Source organism: Acomys russatus, chromosome 21 (assembly GCF_903995435.1).
Source record: "Acomys russatus chromosome 21, mAcoRus1.1, whole genome shotgun sequence".
Classification (NCBI taxonomy): Eukaryota; Metazoa; Chordata; class Mammalia; order Rodentia; family Muridae; genus Acomys; species Acomys russatus.
The window spans coordinates 6,229,040-6,252,312 of record NC_067157.1 but is presented as its reverse complement, the minus strand read 5'-3'; the positions used below and the strand labels follow the sequence as shown (position 1 = coordinate 6,252,312).

At 47.6% G+C, this 23,273-nt stretch overlaps 1 protein-coding gene across 1 annotated transcript in view; it reads left to right on the top strand.

The window, feature by feature from the left end:
• Prep (prolyl endopeptidase) overlaps positions 1–23,273 on the top strand; it is a 97,890-nt gene that overhangs the window by 41,315 nt on the left and 33,302 nt on the right. The window contains exons 7-10 of the mRNA XM_051164176.1: positions 24–129; positions 10,815–11,006; positions 15,907–16,104; positions 21,345–21,448. Of these exons, the coding sequence (XP_051020133.1) occupies positions 24–129; positions 10,815–11,006; positions 15,907–16,104; positions 21,345–21,448 (600 nt within the window). The remainder of the gene's footprint in view (positions 1–23; positions 130–10,814; positions 11,007–15,906; positions 16,105–21,344; positions 21,449–23,273) is intronic.

The window sequence follows — 23,273 nt, the reverse complement described above, 5'->3', positions numbered from 1 at the left end:
GCACTGTTTTTGCCTCTTTGTAGCTATCCGATGATGGCCGCTATGTCCTGCTGTCCATCTGGGAGGGATGTGACCCGGTAAACCGACTGTGGTACTGCGACCTCCAGCAGGAATCCAATGGTATCACAGGTAAGTTATTTTCAGAACTACATGATTATCCCAGGATACACTTATTAAGAGAGTACTGTGTCGGTCTTCAGTTGACTCTCAAGAAGCCATCTTCCTTTCCGCCACATCATCTCATTTCATATAGACTTGTCTTTTTGTGCTAGTCCATGTAAATACAGTGAGATAAGGCTGGCTCTGCACTGTCTCTGTAGACTGGTGTAAACATGTCTTCTGCACTCGTTTATGATGAGATCCTGTGTGTGAGGAAATAGCTGGAGTATTGGTCTGTAGTGCTTCAGAGCCATATAGTTGTGAGGATGCAAACTGCCTCAGGCAGGTGGTTAATAAATACAAAGGTGGGTATTTTCCCAGAATAACCGGTGACCTGTGATGACCCTTCCTCAGCTGTGTACACAGTAGCCGCCTGATTGTGTTTCTGAAGCCACATATGCCATTACAGTGCAGAACCAGCCTCCTAAGTATTGAGGGCAGTCACTGAGCAGCTAGTCCAGGCATTTAACCCCAGCCCAGGGAGGCAGAGGCAGGTGGATCTGTTGAGTCTGAGGCCAGCATGGGCTAGTGGCTCCTTGAAAGGCAGTGTGCTGTACTAACATCAGGCTTTTCAACTCTATAATTCACTATATTGAAGTTTGACCAGCCCTGAAAATCTGTCGCGTAAGCCGACAGGCGGATGAGGATGCCTAACGGACTGGCTAGTGTAAAGCAGTGATTCTCAGAGATGCTTCACGTGGGTTTTCAAAAGGTACAGTTCTAAGTACAGTTCTATAATAATTCGCTTGCCTTGTTAATACTATTCAACATTCAGAATCAAAACTATTCCCTTTTCATGGGGTATTGCATCACTTAAACTTCTGAGCAAGGTCCACATGCTGTCATGCCAGCAGTCACAGAGCACATTTCACCATGTAGCAGGATGGCCGGTAATTTATTATACTGGTGTTATGCATATATACTAAAGCTACTTATTCTGTTTATAAACGCAGAGGTCTCAAAACCACAGCCACCATGTCAGCGTCGGCATTCTCTGAGGAAAGCACTACGCACAGGTTTTCACTGTGTCTCTGCATAGCAGCAGGCCTCTTCAGAGTGAGCCCAAGTGAAGCATTGTTGCTCTCTCTGTGAAGAAAAAGGATTCAGGCTTCTCCTATCTTATTAGCATACTCAGTTACCTTGTTCCTTCTCAAAAGAGAGCTGTTCGCACTTGCTGTTTGCAGCCTCACCATGCTTTTATATCAGTAAGTAGGCTCAGGCTACTAGAGGATAGAAGCTAACACATTAAAAACCACAAACAGCTGGGGAGATGGCTCAGAAGTTAAGGGCACTGACTGCTCCTCCAGAGGTCCTGAGTTCAGTTCCCAGCAACCACATGGTGGCTCACAACCATCTATGACATGAACTGATGCCCTTTTCTGGCCTGCAGGTGTACATGCAAGCAGAGCACTGTATACATAATACATAAATAAATCTTTTTTTTTTTTTTTTTTTAAAGCATAAACGGGTTAACTTCGGGAAGTTCCACTCGCATGTATACACTCCGGTTACTGCCAGAGAGCAGTAGATGGCTTGTGTGTGTAGGAGAGAGGCAGAGATGGGGTGCGGGGAGAGAGTGGATGTGACGGAGAGTCGTGCTGCAGGGATTTGGCTTGTGTGATGCTCTGTGGGGCTGGTTGTCAGGGAGAGCAGGCAGGCTGATGCCTTTGTCCCTGAGTGCAATGTCTTCTTCTCTGGTGAAGCCTCATGTCTACTCATCCATGGTCAACAACAGTATAACGCGTGCTCTTTACTTCAGTCACAGCTACAGAATGCCCTGACTGAAACCTGAAGTTAGCATCTTAGATTAACTGGGCACATTAGGCTGGCCAGGTCGATAACCATTGCTACCAGCTCATGGGAACCCACATAAAGAGCCGTAGAACCACCTGGGTTCACAGTCAGTTCGGAAGTCACTGAAAGTGGGTCATCGGTCCCATCCGACTCCCAGAAGCAAGCTGACTTCCAAGTGGACATCAGGGCGGGTGGATATGAAGCTGTGAGCTACTTACCAATGAGCCTTCTGCAGTGACAGCTGCCAGTTCCTGGGTAGTACAGGGCCTGTCATCTTTCTAAATTTATTTATTTAGGTTTTTAAAAGAAGATTTATTTGTTTATATGTGTGTATGACTGTTTTGCCTGCGTGTATGGTCTGTGCTCGTAGAGTATGTTGGATCCCCAGCACTGGAGTTACGGATGTTTGTGAGCCACCATGTGGTTGCTCAGATTCAAACTGGAGCACTCTGGGAAAAAGCCAGTGCTCTTTACTGTTGAGCCATCTCTCCAGCCTCTTTTCTTCCTTCCCTCTCTCCCTCCCTCCCTCCCTCCCTCCTTCCTTCCCTCCCTCCCTCTTCCTTTTTTATAATTACTGCTTTACTAGCCTTACATTTGTGGATAACAGAAACCACAGTGGTTGGAATTGGCCCCCTGGGCCACTCAATTACATACATACGTTCAGAAGTCAGTTGCATAGGACAGTGTTAGAGGTGTCCCGTTTATTTTCTTACTAGTCACTGGTTGACAGTGAATCAGTCATATGATTACAGCTATTTAAAGAAGCAATACAGTTGTTCCCTGATGTCCATGTGACATGGATTCCTGGCAGAAACCAGAATCCACAAGTCCTTTACATAAAATGGCATAGTGTTCTCATCTGTCTGTGTGTCTCAGCTCATTTCTAGACTACTAATGTGTGCTAAGACAGTAAGAATGCCGTGTAAACAGTTGCTGCCCTGTGTTGTGTAGGGGGTAGTGACAGGGTCTACTGTTCCGAACAGATGCTTTTTCTTTAGTGTCTGTTCAGTCTGGCTGTTTGTCTTAACCGCAGTGTTAAGAGCTGGCTGCAGCATGTGCGCTCAACATGGTCGCTAAGGTGGCGACTTGGCAGATGGGGTAGTGATTGCTAAGTTACTTACAAAGTTCATTTTAATTTCAGCTGAACATCTTGATTTGCAGGTTGTTTTTCCCCTCTCAAGATGTCCATGTCTGAAAATGGAAAAATAATACCTGGGAGTTATAAATAACAGTGAAAATGCAGAGATGGGGTTTAATAGCGTTGGGTTCCTGTCCTTCCCTCTTCTTTTGCTTGACAAAAGTGGGTTTCTGAAATAACAACACTTTGGTTTTAAATAACAGAATAGTAGGATAAAGACATATTTAGAGGGTTTGGGGGGGGTCGGGGGCTTTGTCTATTTGTTTTTAACTCCTAATTATCAAAGTTACTCTGATTATTAATATGCTTATTACAAAACCAGATTCGTATCAGAAGAGTTGTGTCTCTGCGGTGAGTGGTGGGACAGGTCTCATTGTGCAGGCTGATGTTCAGGGCTGTGTCTGAGTGGTGGGGGTGACTTCCTCCCTGTAGACCCCCCCCCCCCCACTTTGGTCACCCTATTTAAGAAGAAGCTTGGCCATTGAACTTAAATGTACTATTTACCATAAATGTTGGTGAATTAGTCAGGAATATATGACTAAAAATCACATGGAATGTTAAAAAACAGTATACTTGTACATTAAGGAAACCTTTGCTCCTTTTGGTAAGTTTAAAGCCTTTTTGCTCTGATTTTAACTTTTCCCCTTCAAGTTCTTCAGAGAGAACTATTAACATTTTATTTCAAATAAATTGCTTCTTTATTAAGATGCTACAAAAGTTCCTCTCTCAAGAAATGAGTAATTTAGCTGGCCAGTGGTGGCGGGAGGCACTCGGAAAGCAGAGGCGGTCAGGTCTCCTGGTTCCAGGACAGCCTGAGCTACACAGAGAAATCCTGTCTGGAAAAACAAACATACAAACAAAGTGTGTAATTTCACTTCAGCCACCTGAGCCTAGACCTTGTTGTCTTTGAACCTCTGGTTTGTGCGTGTTGGGGGGTTGGGCACTGAACAGTACTTGATGGTCTTCTAATAGCTGCCCACTGGCTTGTGGAAGCTGAGAGTTAAGATCCCTTTAGAGACCCTGAGTCCACAGTACCTGCTTGATAAGTACTCCCCACTCTGTACCATTAATAAAATTTATATTTGTGCCAGGTTTTTTTTTTAACCTTTGAACCCCTTTGTTAAGGTATGTCCTAAGAATTGGTGTTAATACATATAATCCAGTGGTTTGAGGAAGCCATTATTTTTAAATTATTGCTTATAAAGACTTTTTCTAGAAAAAAAAATGGCTGTATGCCACAGTACAGGAAAATTAGATTTTAAAAGATCATTGCTAACAAGGCATTCTGTTCAGAGGCATCATGTTCTATTTTCATCACTCGAGCAATGCTGGGGTAATCGGGCATTAGATACTGTACTTGAAATGTTTCCTGGGACCAGGTTCAGAGCTATGTATGCAGATCCTTCACTCTGTCTTCTCAGCCTCTCCTTCCCCAGTAGCATACTGTGTTTACTCTCCCCAAGGACACAGCTTACAAGCTGGATTTACTTCACAGCACCCTTGAAAGTCAGGCGTGTACACTGAAGAGGGAGATGGAGGAGGGACAAATAGAACACTAAGCATATTTTTAAAGCCATAGAAATTATTTTATATTATCTAAAGTGTGTGTGTGTGTGTATAGCTTAAATGAAGTTACATTGTGTGTGTGTGTGTGTGTGTGTGTGTGTGTGTGTGTGTGTGTAGCTTAAGGAAAATTACACCATGGGGTGATAAATGCTGTGTCCTGAGAGTCATAGACTATCTCATAAAAATCCTAATAACAGCTATGAAAAACTTCCTTTTGAGTTGTTGGTCAGAGAAGCCCAAGAGACTTCCCAAACAAAATATAAATTATGGCTATGCCCTTGGTTGCATCGGAAAAGTTTAAGGTAAATACCCCTGGATATAGGACTTGGCAGAGTAGTCTGACTCTGAGTAGTTCTCTGAGAACTAGCTCTCATAATATTGGAAGGTGTTATGCAAGCTGCCAAGGGAGAAAGCAGTAGTCCTACCTAGTTGTGATACCTTTGAGCCACAGCAATGATCGGTATTGCAGGATGCCCCCAAAGGTGCAATAGTGGTGCCCGTATATTGGCAGTAACCAACAGCTATCTAATTGGATATATGCGATGGGCCACCCAGTAGGAGGGAAGTCATGCCTGGTACTGTAAACTTAGCCAACTTCCATGGCTGGCGAGTTCATGGAACCTAGAGGAGAAACTGCTACTGCCACTTTAGCAAACCAATGTGATTTCTAGCTGCATTTTAAAGACTCCTAAATTCAGAGATTAGTGTAGTCCTCGCACCTCATTAAAGATGCTTATTTTTGCAGCAAGAAGACCATTAAACCACAACTGATCCAAATGCAAAGAAGTGCTGACTACTGTGGGTGCCTTGCTCCAGATGATATGTCAGTCGTACCTCTGAGGCTCAGGGAACATTATCAAAGAAGAGAGGGTGGAAAAGCTAGGAGAGCCAGAGGACAGGACATTAGCCTTGAGATTGTGTTTCTGTATGTGATAGAGAAGGTATATGCAGGAAATCTCAGCAATGCGGTTTCTTAAACAAAACCTAAACAATGAGAGTAGTTGAGATGTTGATGTAGATGGGGGAAATCTCAGGGTCGGTCCCCGGATGAAAAGCCTTAGGCAATTAATTAGTGTCGAGAGGAGGGGAGTCTTCCTGGATGGGCCCATGAATACAGTAGCTAATAGTAAGCCTTAAAGATACTCAGCGGCATATGTTCATGTGTGTGTACGACAGTAATAATTAAAAAGAGGCTGTGAATGGGGCCACTGCATCCGGCGGCGTCTGGCCCGTACTCCAGTGATGTTGAGTGTGTGGTCGTTGGCTGTAAATGGTACTGTCGCCACGACTTTTTCAAGGAGAAACCACAAGAAGGGCGTGCCGTGAAGCAAGTGTTTCGCATTAGGAAATGCTTTACTGTCAGGGAGATATTTTAAAATCTCACATTTTACTGGACCAAGATTTTATGTCGACAATGTCATAGTCCAAGAAACAATGCTTTGCCGCTTTCACTATAAACAAATGAAGTTTTCTGGTTATCTTCAGATGTTAGATTGGCAGCTAATAGCTTTACTTACATTGTTGTAGTTCTAAGCCTGGAGGCTGTGTGTGTGTGTGTGTGTGTGTGTGTGTGTGTGTGTGTGTGTGTGTGTGTGTGTGTGTGTGTGTGTTATGTGTAAAGCATTATTTTATGTGAACAAGTTGTCATTACCGTAGAGTGCAGCATTTCCTAAGTGCTCTTGTGAGGGGAGCAATTTGCCACTTAAAAAGTTAAGAAGTGTAATTGTGCCTCATAATGCAGAGTTTAGCCCCGTATGAAGTATAATTGTACGGTCTCTGGTCTAGGAGTTAGTCTGAATTATGTACTCTGAGTAACCTCTCAACTGAACCAGTTGAAGTACTGTGAACACTTCTGTACGACTTTGTTTGAGAACAGAAACTTGAAGGAAAACAGGAATCCAGGCACACAGACTGACCTGTCCCAAACGCTTCCTTCTGCTGGGAAAGGAGGTGGATGGCGAAGCCGGCGTGCTTCTGCATGGCTGTGAGCCAGTGCAGTTGTTGATAGACGAAACATGCAGTCCTGGGAGGTGGATGGTGAAGCTGGTGTGCTTCTGCATGGCTGTGAGTCAGTGCAGTTGTTGATAGACGAAACATGCAGTCCTGGGAGGTGGGTGGTGAAGCCGGCGTGCTTCTGCATGGCTGTGAGTCAGTGCAGTTGTTGATAGACGACACATGCAGTCCTGGGAGGTGGATGGCGAAGCCGGTGTGCTTCTGCATGGCTGTGAGTCAGTGCAGTTGTTGATAGACGACACATGCAGTCCTGGGAGGTGGATGGTGAAGCCGGTGTGCTTCTGCATGGTTGAGAGCCAGTGCAGTTGTTGATAGACGAAACATGCAGTCCTGGGAGGTGGGTGGTGAAGCCGGTGTGCTTCTGCATGGCTGTGAGTCAGTGCAGTTGTTGATAGACGAAACATGCAGTCCTGGGAGGTGGATGGTGAAGCCGGCGTGCTTCTGCATGGCTGTGAGTCAGTGCAGTTGTTGATAGACGAAACATGCAGTCCTGGGAGGTGGATGGTGAAGCCGGCGTGCTTCTGCATGGCTGAGAGTCAGTGCAGTTGTTGATAGACGAAACATGCAGTCCTGGGAGGTGGATGGTGAAGCCGGCGTGCTTCTGCATGGCTGAGAGTCAGTGCAGTTGTTGATAGACGAAACATGCAGTCCTGCAAGGTCCCAACATGCATTCTAAGGACATCCCACCATTAGTGAAGGAGCCCCCAATGCATGAGGGACACTGACCTTGAAATGGAATCAATAGTGATGCCTCTGAGGTCTAGAACTCTACATGCCAAGAGTTTAAAGTGTTCCTATGTTGGTTGTATTTGAAGAGACAAGCAAAAGGAAATACAGACCTTCCCAGAATGATTGCCGCTTCACCGTGGGCTCCAAGGGGTCCCACAGACAAGGATAGAGCATCTCACAGTCAAAAAGAAAAGTCTCATGCAGAGGCATTTGCCAGCAGGAGGAGTAAAGTCAGGCTACGCCAGAGTGGGGTTGTCAGATTCCTAATGTAAATTGTGTAAACACTTTTGCTTGTTTTTGTTTTTCGAGACAGGGTTTCTTTGTGTAGCCCTGGCTGTTCTAGACCAGGCTGGCCTTGAACTCAGAGATCTGCCTGTCTGCACTCTGAGAGAGGGTACTGGGATTAAAAGCATGTGTCAGTACCACCCGGTATATTAAGCACACTTATTTAAAAAAAAAAAAAAAAACAATCGGCATAATGCTGCTGTTAAGAAAAAAAAGAAAGAAACTTGGAAGCCTGTGCAAGAAATACTGTAAATGACCATCAGATTTAGGAAGTGACTAATGCACATGGCCTTCACCGTTATGAATAGAGCTATCAAAGGAGACGAGACAGAGCGAAAGGGATGCTGAGTGAAAGAAGGCATAAATATAAAGAAATTCCTAAAGTGTAGCCCACGAAAAGTGGGAAAGCATGAGTTATTGGACACAAAGACCAAACTTCTCTACAGATGATGAACTGTGCATTGCAGAAGGCAGCGTAGGTAATCCAAGAAGGTGAGGAATGGCTGGTCTAGATAATGCCAATATAATTATATATGTGTACATTGTATGTAATATCGGTATCTCAATTAATAGCAGAGTATACTTTAGAGCAAAACATACCACTAGAGATAACGCTTTGTAATCATCAGCACCACCCGTGAGTTTGAGTTTTAAGAATTGTAATTCTAGAGATAGTAGCTCTAGCAGTCTAACCTCGAAGTCAAGGGAGCACATGAGCACACACACCAGTTAAAAATGGCCCCACAACTGTTCCATGGGATCATCCAGCCTTCCTGTGGCAGGTGGAGCGAACGGCAGAATTGCAGCAGATGCACAGAAGAATTGAGCAGTGTCAGCAGGGTTCCCTGACACACCACTCCCAGTGAGTTCAGAGTGCTCCCCTTCGGTTTTCAAAAATCAAAAGGCTGTTCTTAGTAAATTGAAAAGTATTAAAATAAGACATATTTTGAGCACAGCCAGAGTTAGACAAAAGTGGATAATAGTAACCAAACACTGAACACACCTCACCATGATAACGCCCTGTGGAAGACGTGAGACGCAGAGGAGTGCTGGTGTGGGGACAGTTTAGAGAGCTCTTAACAGAGGCAGAACTGCGGTGTTGGTGACTGCTGAGGAAGGTAACAGAGGTGCATGTAAGGGACAGAGCTCGGTTGCTCGGCTCCTGTGGGCTGCTGCGTTGCTGTCCTTAAGCTGTGTTTTTCCAGGTGAGTCTCAGAATAGCGTCACAGTCCCTGCAAACCTTACTGTGTGACGATATCTCTTTCTAGTGGGACTCACTGTCTCCCTGCAGTGTTGATTCCTCACTCTTAGGGCTGCTGTTTGTTTTTATCTCGGTGTTTCCTTAGGAAAATCTTGGGGGTTTTGTTTGTTTTCATATAGATCCCACATTTCATGCTGGGTACGTCCCTACGTGTGTTGTTGAGCTTTCCTGTACTATAAACGAAGCTCCCTTCACTCTGTTGTGTAACTGGTTATTGCCAACATACAGGAAAGCTTTGGAATTTTATTTTTACTGCTAGTTTTATTGGTGTTAAATTACTTTTAAGAATAATTTTATTGAATTTTTATTATGGAGTAGATACTAACTGGCACTTTAAAAATAATTTTCATGTTTCCTATGATTCTTAGTTCATGGATGAGGAAATAAGGGCTAAACATAGGAGAAAGAGATCGTTCAAAGTCACACAGCTGGACAGTAGGAGAGATGGGGATTTTGATCCAAAGATGTCTGACCACAGGACTGGGTCTTCTTTTGTGTGGGAATTGCACTTTCCCTGATTGTCTAATTCAACAACATGTTATGCAGATATACTCTGTGGGTGCAAATACAACTGAGTGTTAAGTACTTACAGAAGATCGTGGGATGCAAAGGAATTGCCCAAGTTAAATAGAAGCTTGCCCTGGAACTGAAGTCAGGAGGTGCTTAGCAAATACCTGAAGTCATAGAGGTCTTTCACATATCAATTTTCTAAGATGCTCACGGAGCCTCTGTGTCAGGTACCTCAGCTTTCAATCATGGACGGTGGTACAGAGAGAGCCGTTCACTGCATGACAGGAAATGGAGTTAGTTAGGAGTTTAGTACTGACCACAGCACACCAGTTCTTAGGGATAAAGTATTGGAAAGTGTCCCTGACTTCAGTATAGCTTTTATTTGTGTCTTTAAAGTTCCTGCAAGCTAAGCGTGAAGTAGCAAGAAAAACTCGTAAGTGAACAGCTATTAAATAAATACATAGCTGTGTCTTGAGAGAAATGTCCTCAGGGGTGTGCCTGTTTTGAAGCCGCTGGCAAAGCCATTTGAGAGTGGGCCAGGCAGAGGACGTCGCCTATGTCATGCCATGCCTGAGCACCACTAGAGCTCAGAGGATGAGGCCAGAGTTGGACCATGGGAAGTTGGGAAAAGTCTGCTTTGTGGGGACTTAATTCAGAGGGTAATGGGAAAGTCACTGGAAGGTTCAAAGGCGCCATTGTGGACCAGGTTGGGGTATGAAGGGCATTGTGCTGGGTGGGATAGAGTATATACTAAGAGTGGCCATGGGAAAGCCAGGCAGGAGGCTAATACACACACACACACACACACACACACACATATATATATATATATATATATATATTTTATTTATTTATTTATTTTTTTCCTCAGACTTGGTTGCCACTGTTGACTTTTGAGCTGGCTCCTGGTAGCATGATCAACAGTATCTCTGAACTCTGCCACTAGATGGCAGTAGCACTCCTCACCTCTTCAGTCTCTGTACCTGTAGGCTTTCCAAAGGCTTCTTAGGAGAGGAGAGACTGTTGCCCCCTGGTTGAGGGCCACTGCTGTGGACCAGAAAGTGGAGCACGAGGACACTGTAGGGTGGCAGGAAAGGTAGGAAGACAGGCTTTGATTTGAGACTTGCTCAGGTAGAAGAGGATTTGGCAGGTGTGTGGAACGGTAGGGTAGGAGATGAGGCCCTTCAGTCTCCCCCTAGCACCCACCACAACTAGCTCTTTCTTGTGTGTTGGAGCTCCCAGTACCGTCTGTGTGTTGTTCTTTGTAGAAAGAAAAGAAGCCCTCACCTCACTACGTAGATATCTATATTGTTTCTCCCAGTATCAGAAAGGTGACAGGAATGCTTTGTCTCGTCCCAGGAATCCTGAAGTGGGTAAAACTGATAGACAACTTTGAAGGAGAATATGACTACGTAACCAACGAGGGCACAGTGTTCACATTCAAGACGAACCGCAATTCCCCTAATTATCGCCTGATCAACATCGACTTCACGGACCCTGACGAGTCTAAGTGGAGGGTGCTTGTCCCAGAGCACGAGAAAGACGTCTTAGGTAAGATGGTGGCTGTGTGGACTTGCGCTTGTGAGAGCATCCACGGGGTGGTCCTCCAGGTCCGCCGCCTGCTTAGCTACTCAGTTCAGAGCTTGTGATTATTAAGACTTATGTGCTTAAACGGGGTGTGTTGTCCGAGAAAGCGAGTGATGACAGCTTGCAGCTTTAAGCTTTTGGATCCTCTTTAGTTCCTTGTTTCTACCTGCTACAGAAGTGAGGGTGGGGTTCTAGCCACCTTGCTAGAAAAGAGAAAGAGGCAGACTGCCCCTGTAGTTAATTGAAAGCTTGTGGCTTTCAAAAGTGATGCACCAGCTTATAAATGGGTGTGTGAAAACTGAGTTTATCTAGAAGACTCTCTGGTCTGCGGAGAGGTTTTGACACTAAAGAGGCTTCAGCACTTCTGGCCAATGAAGGGCTCGCTTGTTGGGAGTGAGCTTCTGTGGTGAGTTCACTGAGGAACTCTCAGGCCATCCAGAAATGTCTCTTAGCTAGTGGAGAGCCGCCCCCAGGCTGCAGAGGAACTCTTTCTCAGCAGAAGCTCTCCTGCTGTGTGCTCAGCCATCAGATCCAGGCTCGCATCTGGCCCTGTAATAAACTCCTCTCTCTGTCCGTGGCGCTTTGTAGGCACTTAAGCCTGATGTTACAGAAAGCTGATCTCAGGGTCACAGGTTTGCATGGGCTGCTGTGTCTTTTTCTTTTCTTTTTGAGGAAGCTGCGTTTGCTTGCAGTTCTCCCCAGCCCTGGGCATTGGGCTGTACTCCCCCCCATCAGCCCCCCCAAGCCAGTATCAGACAAGCCCAAGGCACCCCCACCCGCTCTTCCCCTCCAAAATCATAGCTGCAGCTCCAGGGCCCGGCTCAGGCCAGGCTTCTACTAAGGCTGTGAGCCAGGCTGCTGCAGGCTGTGCTCTGCTCTCCCGGGCTTCAGGGAGTAGAAGTAGCCTGCTCCTCACAGCACGGTGGGAGCGCCTTCCTGTCTTCTCAGAGCCATCTGCTCGGACTGTAGGTGGTGGAGCAGGTGCCACACCATTTCACCTCCTCTAACGTCTTCAGGCCCAAACCCTTCCAGTGTCACTGTGAGGGTCTGATGACTTCTCTCTACGCTGAGGCAGAGCTATCCCCATGAGGTGGGCACGCCCAGGAGCGCTGCCCATGGTGTGGACACATGTTGGTGTGTCTGAAGGACACGGTGGAGACCTAGGTCTTCGTGTCAGTGCCCTGGTGATTTTTTTTTTTTAGGCACACCTTAGATTGGAGTGGTGATTTTTGTAGGAGCCGTCATAGATGCTATAGACGCTTCCTAGCCATCTGAATTTTCTACCATTTAAACTAAAAGGGAGGCGTAATTGTGCCTTAAGTGACATCCTCCATCTATTTTATGGATCTAAAGACATGCAAATAATGGCTGGTGATGGGGATGGTGGGTTTCTAAAAAGCTGTTTAGCCACAGAGCAGCAGAAGTCAGTATTTACTGCACCCAAAACTTCTAAAGAAGCAAGGCTTGCTGTACCCTGTCAGTACAGAATGCCCCGTGGTGACTCAAAGGGCAGCTACAAAGCCAGCGCTTTTATTTAGGACTGTCTACAAATCTCTTGTCTCTTCTTACTCGCTTTACATGTTTTATAATTTGGGTGTGCTCATGGCAGCACAGCTTGATGACCCTCTGACAGCCATAATTTACTTCATTCCCCCCCCCCCCATGTCCTCCCTCATGCATCTCTCTTTAGAACAGGGAATCTAAGCTCACTGTTGAACACACGAAGTTTACCGCTGCACTGAGCCACTCCTAAGCAAGTTACTTGTGGGGGTACAAATTCTTGGTACCGTTGGTTAAAGAAAAGTGTGTGTGGTAATCAAGATCGATGCTCTGGTGCTCCTCCCTGTTTTCACGGATAAGCACTCACGTGCTGTGTATGAATTTTCAGTTTCTGGGGTCATCAAAGTAAGCAACGTCAGGAACCCCTCATCAGACCCAAGGAAAGCCTGTCCTTTGAGTTCATCTGACCCATGGCTTGCTGTGCTACGATTTCATCCCCTCCTTCCTTTGGGGTGGCCTGTCCCCACTTCAGGCTGGCTTCGGTGTCTGCTATTCTCTCTCATCCTGTGCCACCAGGCACTGTGCCGTGAGCCTCCCGTGTGGGCCATGAGAAGAGCTCTCACAACTTTACCTCACTCTCCATTTCCTCTGTAGCTTTGGTTGTCATTTTGACACTGTTGGGAGGAGGGCACCAAGTCGAGGACCTGTCCCCCCACTGGCATGTGTGCATGTCAATGGGACATTTTCTTGATTGCTGAGTGACAGAGGGAGGCCCGGCCTGCTGTGAACGGTGCCATCTGTAGACAGGTGGGGCTGGGCTCTATAAGAAAGTCTTATGGACAGGCCCCTGCCCTGGCTTCATGCAGGGACAGACAAGGAAAACTCTCCTTCCTGAGGTGGCTTTAGCCATGGCAGCTGAAACCAAACTGGGACACACTGTCACATCAAGTCCTGGCGGGTCTCTTGAGATGGATCCTCACTTCGCTTTGTGGCTTCATTCCCAGGGTACTTCCCGGAGTATTGACGATGTTCATCCTTATGTCCCCCAGCTTTCTTCAGACTCCCTCTGTCCTGACTTATGTCACCCTTCCATGCAGCTGCCTCCTGGGTCGTGGCTCACTAAGCCCCTCACTTCTCCCCAACTCAGCAAATGCCCCAAGACAGACCACCACCAGCGCCCCCATCCCACAGAACTCCATGGCTTTTATCTGAGTCTTCAAAATGGACCTCCTGATCCTCCCTCACTCAGGCTTGCGCTGCAGGGGCCTTTCCTGACTTCACGCTGGCCTTCGTTCCTTGAGTCACTTCCCCTTGTCCCCTGGAAATCCTCCCAACACCCCCACCCCCGTTTTCACACTCCTGCATTCAAGACAAAACTCATTCCTCGCTTAAGACCTCTCAGCTGCTGGGGGTCCTCAGCCCACAGCACTCATGGCCACATTTTCCCCACTGTGTGTTCACAGTTGTGTGCTGAGGTGACTTTATTCCATTACTTGTTTCTTCAGGACCTTGCAGGGTATCTGATAATACACCAAGGGCTTACTACATCTTTGTGAATTAATTAGTCCTCTTGTGTACAGGGATCATGATTCAGGGTTGTTCTTTCCCTCTCTCTGTCCCCTATAGACTGTGTGTTGTTGTTTGCGTTGTGGGGGTGGTGTAGCCTACCTTCCGGTCCTGGGGTGGAAGGGCATCCACAACCTGAAGGACCGGGAAAGTATCCCAGCCCTGAGGTAGGACAGTGTCCTAAGGCTATGCTGAGGCACGGGAGCCCAGGAACCTCACAGCTCTGAGAGGAAGCCTCCTCCACAGATGACGCAGCTCCCAGGAGAGGGTTACCCTGAAACCCTGAGGAACTGAGGAGCCTTGGAGCCTGAGACAGAGCCTGAGCCCGATGAGAGTCACAGCAGGCAGCAAACCTCTTAAAAGAGACTTATTGAAGCAAAGACAGCAGGAGCAGCTGCCTCTGTTCCCGGAGGAGACAGTGGAGAGCTGGGCAGACACAGCCTTCATACAGGGCTTCTAAGGGGACACAGCTTTCTGGGGCAAGGATTTCCTGAGTGTGGGTTGGTGGGATTTTAAGCCTGGGCTGGAGGATGCTCAGGGGTTGGTGGGTTTTGGTTCAGACTTCTCATCTAAAATTAGCATAATCTGGGATGATTCCTACTGAAGGACTAGAGATGACAGTTATGGGGAAAGCTGGGGGCAGAGGTGGACTGCTGGAGCTTTCTCAGGCAGAGGTCTGGCCAGTTTTCTGCCTTGAGGGGTTATCAAGTTTACAGTGTGTTCAAAATTTACCAAGAGTCCACCGTGAGGACAATAGGCTGAAGCTGGAAAGATTGCGTCATTGTGGATGGCTCCCATAGTGGCAGCAGCAGGCTTTCTGAGGCAGGAAAGGTGTCTGGTTTTCATAGAGCAGTTGGCTGAGGCAGGACCATTCCTCATGAATAGGTCCACTCATGCTCTGACAGAAGCCACCACCATTTTGTCTCCACAGCCCCAGGGCAGGAAGCAGGACTGGCAGCAAGCCACTTTAAATTTTAGTGGCCAGCTGTGTAAGGGCTACATAGCTCTCCGGGGTGGTGGTAGTGTTAGGCACCCTGGACTGTCTCCACAGGCAGCCGTGGCTGCAGCAGTGGCCTTGATCAGCCGTGGCTGCAGCAGTGGCCACATCAGAAATCCCTGCATGACTGTGTGTGAGTGTGAGTGCATCTATGTTTGTAGTAGAGGCCTCTGTCCGGCCTCAGCCACAGCTGCAGTGGGTGACAGCCTCAATCGGGCAAGGCTGCTGAGGCCACAGCACCTTTGATCTGGCTGCCTCTTCTGCAGATGCAGAATCTCTACAATATGTATACTGATACTTTCATTCATTCCTGTTTCTTTGACAAAATACCTGAGCTAACCAGCTTTTTAAAAAAATATATTTTATTAATTTATTCATATTAGCTAACCAGCTTTTAAAAAGGAAAGGTTTATCCTGACTCATAGTTTTCGAGGTTCCAATCCTTGGTTGCATTGCTCTGTTGCTTTTGGACCCATGGTGAGCCACAGTGGGAATTCTAACTTACCTCAGGACAGTCGGAAATAAAGCAAGAGGAAGAGGAAGAGGGAGAGCTGGCGGCTCCCATCTTCCGGGACACTGTCTCATCTAAGTAACTTCCTCTGCTGTGAAAGGTTGTGCCTCGTGCGTGTTCCGTGGGCTGAGGGCCAAGCCTTCAACACATGGGCCTGTAGAATGCACTGCTGCGTTCTAAAGTAGGCTCCTGAAGACTAGGTATGCGGTTAAATCATTAAACCACCTTGCATGTGTCACGGGGGCGCACACAGCAAATGAGTGACGCGTTCTCTGTCCCTGTCATTTCAGAGTGGGTGGCTTGTGTCAGGTCCAACTTCCTGGTCTTGTGCTACCTCCATGACGTGAAGAACACCCTGCAGCTTCACGACCTGACTACCGGTGCTTTCCTCAAGACCTTCCCGCTGGACGTGGGCAGCGTGGTGGGGTACAGTGGCCGCAAGAAGGACTCGGAGATCTTCTACCAGTTCACATCCTTTTTGTCGCCAGGTGAGGGGTTCTTCACTGCGCTGGCGATGCGGAGTCTCTTCTGGGAAATGCTAGCACGGTTATGTGTGTGTGCCGCCACAGGCTGAGCTACAGAGAGAGCCACTTAGCGTAGAGCAGGTATTCAGAACGAAGGAAGACAAAAGCCACTCTCACTAACTCTTCAACACTCCCTGTCCTCAGTGCCAACAAATGCGACTGTCTTAGTCAAGAGACACCGGGACCATGGCAACTCTTATAAAGGAGCATTTCACTGGGGCCGGCTTACAGTTTTGAGATTAGTCCATTATCGTCACAGCAGGAAGTGTGGCAGCATGCAGGCAGACATGGTGCTGGAGAGGGAGCTTAGAGTTCTACATCTGGATTGGCAGGCAGCAGCAAGTAAACTGGCTTGAGCTATTGAGACCTTAAAGCCGGCCTCCTAGTGATGCACTTCCTCCAGCAGAGCCACACCAACTCAGGCCACACCTCCTGGTAGTGGCACTCTTTATGACCCTACCATGGCAACTCTTGGTCCAGGCCTTGATCTGTACAAAGATTCACAGTGTTGGTAAAAACAAACCCCACAAACAGCTGCCCCCAGCGTAAAGAAGTTCTCCTAGAATAAACTAATTCCAAAAGTGCAGTGTAACCCTCATAATAAAAAAAAAAATGTGTGTTATCCTGAATCTATTATGGAAGGAAAATGCTTCTAAGACGATATTTTACATTTCTTGATATGAGTCATTTTTTTTCCCCAAAGTACAATAACTCTGCTTTATGCTTTCTGCAAAGCTGGTCACATTCATCTTGCTTTGTATGGACGGACGCGGTCTCTCCTCCATCGCGTGGTGTTGTAGCCACACACATGCTGTGTTTTGCCCAGCTGTCTGCTCAGTTGGCAGATTGTAACTGGCCAAGAAGACCTGTTGCCCCCACACTTGTCTTGTTCTGGAGCATGTGCTGTGCCTCCAGTTTCGTCGCCGTCTTTGCTGGTAGATAAAGCAGTCTTTGAGGAGAGTTCAGCAAGTGAGGAAGCGAGCGTCCTCCTCTTGGCATTCGACCGCATTGCACTGATGCCTCATCTGCATGCAGTTCTGTTTGAGCCTCTGAGTCCATAAGAAATCTTACTGTCACGATGTCAGGGCTATAGGTCTGGGGGGCGTCAGGCCTTACTTCCCCAAGTGCCTTTCAAGGGATTGAGAGGCGCTAGGGAAAGGGCCTGTGAGAGTGGGAGCCGGCCGGGAGCCGGGAGTCAGGTGCCCTGCCCCTTCCCTTCCCCTCCCTGGAGCCCGGAGCTCAGCAGGAGCCAGTGAGTAGGGGGAGGCATCCCATTCCTGATGTCACGGGCCCACGGTTCATTCTCAAGCTTGTCACCAGTTCTAAGCATTTTACTTTAAACACCTCATATCGTCAGTAGTTTAAATGAATGAAGGGCACAGTGTAGGGTGACTCATCAGCTCTTAATGAAAGCCAGGGTCCCCAAAGGCTCTTGACCTTCCCCAGTGACACCATTTGACCGTTTTTTTCAGGAACAGGCTCATCATTATCTGGTGAAAGGGACTCATGGTCCTCGTGGGAAACGATGGATCTGTGCCCGGCGATGAAATACTGCCTGTGGTGGCTGTGAAGGGTGGAAAGCTGAGTGTGTTCCTAGCGGTATGCTGCCCGCTGCTTCTGAGGAAGCTCTGATTTGTTGCTGTAATGCTTTGTTTGTGTTCCTCTCACTCATTCTCCCCCGTCCTCCCCTTCCCTCCTAATGCAATTGGAAAGCTAAAACCAGAGAGTGGCGTTTCCAGACTCAGGCTATCTAAGGCCAAGTACAAAGCAGTCACCAAATAATTGAGTTCTCAGGAAAGCAAGAGCTTCTTCCTGTGTATACACACATCCAAACTCAGTCACGTCTCTCAAAAGATGTCCTGTGCCAGCCTGCGGGTCAGCTGTTCACAGCTGCAGTCAGTGAGTAGTAGAGGCAGGAGATGATAACACCACCTCAGGGTCACCAGTAAGAACAGCCCCAGCTTCCCCCTTCGAGCACTGCTATATCCAGCAGGGACACCAGCTGACCTCATGTCCAATGGAGGTCCATGGTAAGCACACACCATGAGCCCAGGCCCTTTGTGACTTTTGCACAAGTCCCACTCAGGATGACACAGACAGCCAGGGCAGACTAGAACAGCCGGGACACAAACCACTCAGTACCTGAACTAATCAATTCTGTACTTGTGGAAGCTTCAGGGTCGCCTGGCGTTAGCTTCTGCCAGGACAGCAGCTTCCCTGGCTCCGGAAGGCAGAGAGGAGAAAGACTTTCACACAGCTTTTGGTGCTGCCTCCCCCCTCCCCCTTATAGCCTTAAATCCTATGAGCAGACAAGATAACCTACCTGCGCCATAGAACCGCACTGCCTTCCCTTCCTGTGGGCTACGTTGCGATCCTCTGGCCCTTCCTTCTCAGCTCTTCCCTGGGTGCTCTCGTCTCTAGCCCCGTCTTCTCCCTTCTCAGCTCACACCAGCTGGTCTCCTGCCTCTGTCCAGCTGTTGGACTGGCCTGTAAAAGCACCACTTTCATCAGTGAGGCCAAACACTCCTTTTGACCCTAAGAGCCTTCCATAGCCAACTTCTGCTTTAAATTTTGAATTCTTCTGCTGGACAGCCTTGTGCTGTCTGTGATCCAGAATGTTTTCTTCAGGCCACTTTCCTGTCCTTTCCCTACATGACCCAGGTCAGGTGGGACACGATGAGTCAGTAGGTTATAGTGGTTCACATTATAGCAGTAAGAGTGAGCAGTGGACTAACCTGAGCTAGCCCAGGTGACTATACATACATAGAGGATATTGGTTAAATACACTGATTATTGAAGCCATCAAGCTTATCCCTGCCTCCTTCGTGGAACCATTTGTGTGCACGCACACAGAATGGGAGGAGTATGTGAGGCTCTATAGTGGCAGCCAGCCTCTGCTGTGGAGATTGATTCTGCTGTTACAATTGTAGCTCGGTGTTTCTGTATAAGCAGGAATGTAGAATGTCTCCTCTTCTTCATATTTTATTAGGGAATTTAATTCCAGTTCATCTGAGTTCACCGAGTTCTTAATTCTAGCTCCTAAATCCTTCATTATTTGGGTTGACATGAAGAGGAATCAGATGATCACGTGGCACATGCTTGCTCTTTATTCCATCTTATTTTTTTCTGTTTATTATTGTCTCATACAGTAATTCCTGCGGCAGCCCTCCCCGCACTCCACTACCCAGTCCCCACCCCCTCCCCCAGATCTACTTTTCCCTGTTTCCCTTTAGAAAAGAGCATCTCCCTCCACCCCAGGAATTCACTGGTGTGTGTGTGTGTGTGTGTGTGTGTGTGTGTGTGTGTGTGTGTGTGTGTGTGTTAGGTACCCTGTAGTAATTTAAAAAACAAAAGAACAACAAAAATCCCTTATTAACTGTCATGTAGTTATATACATACATACAAAATACTGTTTCTCAGCTACTAGGAAAATATCTACACAGGGAGATTGAAAGGAAGGAGAGCTGCCATTAGCCAGGCATGGTGGTGCAGGCCTGTAATCACAGCACTGGGGAGGTAGAGGCAAGTGAATCTCTGTGAGTTCAAGCCCAGCCTCAGCTACAACGTGAGTCCAGGACAGCAAAAGCTACACAGAGAAGCAAGCTTCCATTTGATCCATGACAAGTGGGTTCGCTGTGTCCTATGGGAGTCCTGTTTGGCTCCTGGTTTCCAGGCAAGCACCTGGGGTCCCTGGATCTTTTTTTTTTTTTTTTTAATGCTTGACAGTGTAGGTTTCAAGTACCCAAGATACCATTTCCATACCAGCTTCCCCGGGCTCATTCTCTGAACCACAACACTGCACTGTATAGTTTCTTTGACTTTTTATGCGAGGGGGTGGGGGGGGTTGTTTTCAAGACAGGGTCTCTCTGTGTAGCCTTGGCAGCCCTGGACTCACTTTGTAGACCAGGCTGTCCTCGAACTCACAGCGACCTGCCTGCCTCTGCCTCCCGAGTGCTGGGATTAAAGGCGTGCGCCACCGCGCCTGGCTTGATTGTTTCTTTGACTTAATTTTAAAATATTACAAGGGTAGCATAAAATCCAGGAAGTAGAATTCTCAGGAGTGGTTAAATAAGCCAGAGTTCTTGGTATATGTTGGATATTTTTGCATTGTGCCCAGTTACTGGGACAGAGTTGAAAATTCAACTCTGAAATGTCTTGCGGTGGGTCACATTCCTGACTGCTGCTCACATGTGTGTCCATGGCTGGGTGTGTGTCAGGCAGCAGAAGCCCCCAAGGGACCGCTCAGGAGAACCCTGACTGGCTGTAGACCTTGAGTCGGTAGTGGCTTTTCTATCGGTGTCCTCTCAGGTAAATGGCTCCTGGTGAGCTTACATTCTTGGTGGCGCCAGGTGCGGGGCTTGCATTCCCGTATAGCCTGGCTCGGAGAAAACGTAGACACTTTTCTGGTCGTTGTGACAAAACACTTGACAGAAAGTGAGGAAAGGGCTGTTCTGGCTTAGAGTTTAATGTGTGTGAACCATCGTTGTGAATGTGGTCATGTAGTCTCGTCAGTGAAACTGCTTGGGCAGGACTAGAGTTGTGGCCTTGGTGGAGGATGTGCATCACAAGGGGAAGGCTTTGAGGCTTCAAAAGACTCTGGGGTTGGTTCTTGGTCTCTGTCCGTCTCATGGTTGTAGATCAAGATGTAAGCTCTGAGGTGCTCCATCACTCTGCTGTTGTAAGTTGCCTGGGTCCTAGTGTTGTAGCACAGCACTCTAATAAAAATACCTAGATGGTGAGGCAGGCCTGGCAGCCAGCTCCTTGCTCACACTGGACTAGTCCAGGTAGCAGAGAGAACTGAATGCTGATGCTCAGAGGCCTCTTTCCTTCATATTCAGCCCAGGACCTCAGTCTGTGAGATGGCACTGCCCACAGTGGGGTGGGTCTTCCTTCCTCAGTTAACCCTCCCTGGAAATACTCCCCACAAACACCTAGGGCACGGCTCCTGGGTAACTGCAAATGTAGTCAAGTTGACAGTAAATACGAACATCACAGTGTTGTAGGAGAGGGGGCAGTAAGTAGTGGTTCTGATGAGGGCACCCCACCCCTCTGGGGTACCACTCACGCCAGACTCAGCTCCTCATGCTTGGCCCACCCATCTGAGTGGTAATGGGCTGGGCGATGGTGCCAGCCTCTGGTGGCATCCTTTGGTCCTTGTGTTTCATGAGACCTGGAGATTAACCTGAGACTTCCTCCCCTTCTAGGTGTCATTTACCACTGCGATCTTACCAAAGAGGAACTGGAGCCCATGGTTTTCCGAGAGGTGACAGTGAAGGGAATCGATGCTTCTGATTACCAGACAATCCAGGTACGGAGAAGCCGATCTCTTTAACGGGAGAGCTGGGAGTCTGACTCCCAGGCTGCCGTTCACGGTCCGCCTTGTCAAAAGCCGCAGGGCTGACCCATGGTAGTACAGAGGACAAATACTGTTGGCGCCTCTGCCTTTTCCAGGCATCAAGCCAGGTGCTTCGGGCTCGACTCCAGCCCCTGCAGTTACTACCTTCAGAGCCTTTGGGTTCTGCGGCCATGGCTGCTGTTCTTGACAGGAAGCCAGCACCATTTGTCCGTGTCCACCTGCCTGCTTGAAGTAGGGGTTGCCAAACTCAGGTCTTCAAGAGATTTGCTCTGTGTAAAGTGTCTCCCTCTTCAGTCTGAAGTTTGTGTGTGTTTCTGCTTGGCGGAGCTGGCACATCCGAATGAATGGGTATGCTGAAAACTAGTTAAGACAGCACACACTCCACCCCTGTGGCCACTCTCTCCAGCCTTGGTTAGCTCCCTGAGGGGATTGAGGCTTCCCGAAAATGAATTGCTACTTGATTGACGATGATAGAGAGTGCTTACTCCTTTGCAATGAGAGTTTTACAAGGCACTCCCACTCCAGACACCACAGGACTGATGCACATGCAAACACACAGAGACTGCGGCAGCATGCCCGAGGCCCTGACGGCCCAGCACGGGCGGGGGGGGGGAGGCCCAGCCCTGAGCAAGGGAAGTAGACTTGGGGTCCCAGCCCTAACCAAGAAGCTGTCTGTTATTGGTCCCCGCTGGCAAAGGAAAAAACAGTTTGTGCCAGTACAATCTCCCTGGGTATATTAACCACACCTCCAGGTAGGCCTCATGTCCAGGAGTAGCTGGCCAGCACAAAGCAAACTTCATGGTGTTTTGTGTAGATATTTTGCCATGTTTTGTTTTGTTGGAGAATTTTTGTTGGCATGCTTGTCAAATTGGTCTTTTGCTTGTTTATTTTGATCTCTTCATGTGTGTGGTTTTGTGGAGGTTTTATTTTTTATTATTATTTTTTTTTTTTAGTTACTCTTTGGTTTTGATTTTGCTTTAAAGAAAGAAAGAGAACATAAAGATGGGTGGTTCGAGAGGTAGGGAGGATCTGGAAGGAATTATTAGTACATGAGGGAAAAACATAATCAAAATTATATGAAAAATTCAGTAAAAATTTTCAATACTTTTTTTTTTTTTAAGATAAACTTTTAAAAGAAGGTTTTAAAAAATGGGGGCACTCCCACCTGGAAGGCCGAATCAACAGGCTACACAGATAAGGAGCTGGAGCATGGAAAAGACTAGCCAGGTGGATGTGGTGCCTTTGATCCCAGCACTGGGGAGGCAGAGGCAGGTGGATCTCTGTGAGGGATATCTGAGTTCGAGGCCAGCCTGGTCTACTGGATCCAGTTCCAGGGCAGCCAAAGTTTTAACTTGCCAGGTGGGCATCTGGGAGGGTTTCTGTCTGGGGTGCATATAACACGGCTGTCAGCTGTTGCATCTGACTTTCTTAAGGCCTTCTAGTCCTTCCTGGGCATCCCGGATGAGGACAGTACATGTATTCTTTTCAGTTCCAAATAGGCTAAAGCTTCAGAACTCGGCAGGTGCTGTGTGGAATAGGAGTCTCTCGGCTCTGAACACAGCCGCTGCCGTTTGCAAGAGACACTGTCCCCGGACGCACTAGGTCCCTGTGTCACTTCAAACTCAGAATCCCTCTGTCCCTGCCGCCTCATGAAAGACAAAAAGAACGCTGCACTGACATTGACCTTCTCAAACACTTGGAGCTTTTTATTTGGGGGAAGAAGATTTGTGGTGAATACAACAAACTCTCTTTTCATTTTTGGCCATGCCCTGTCGAA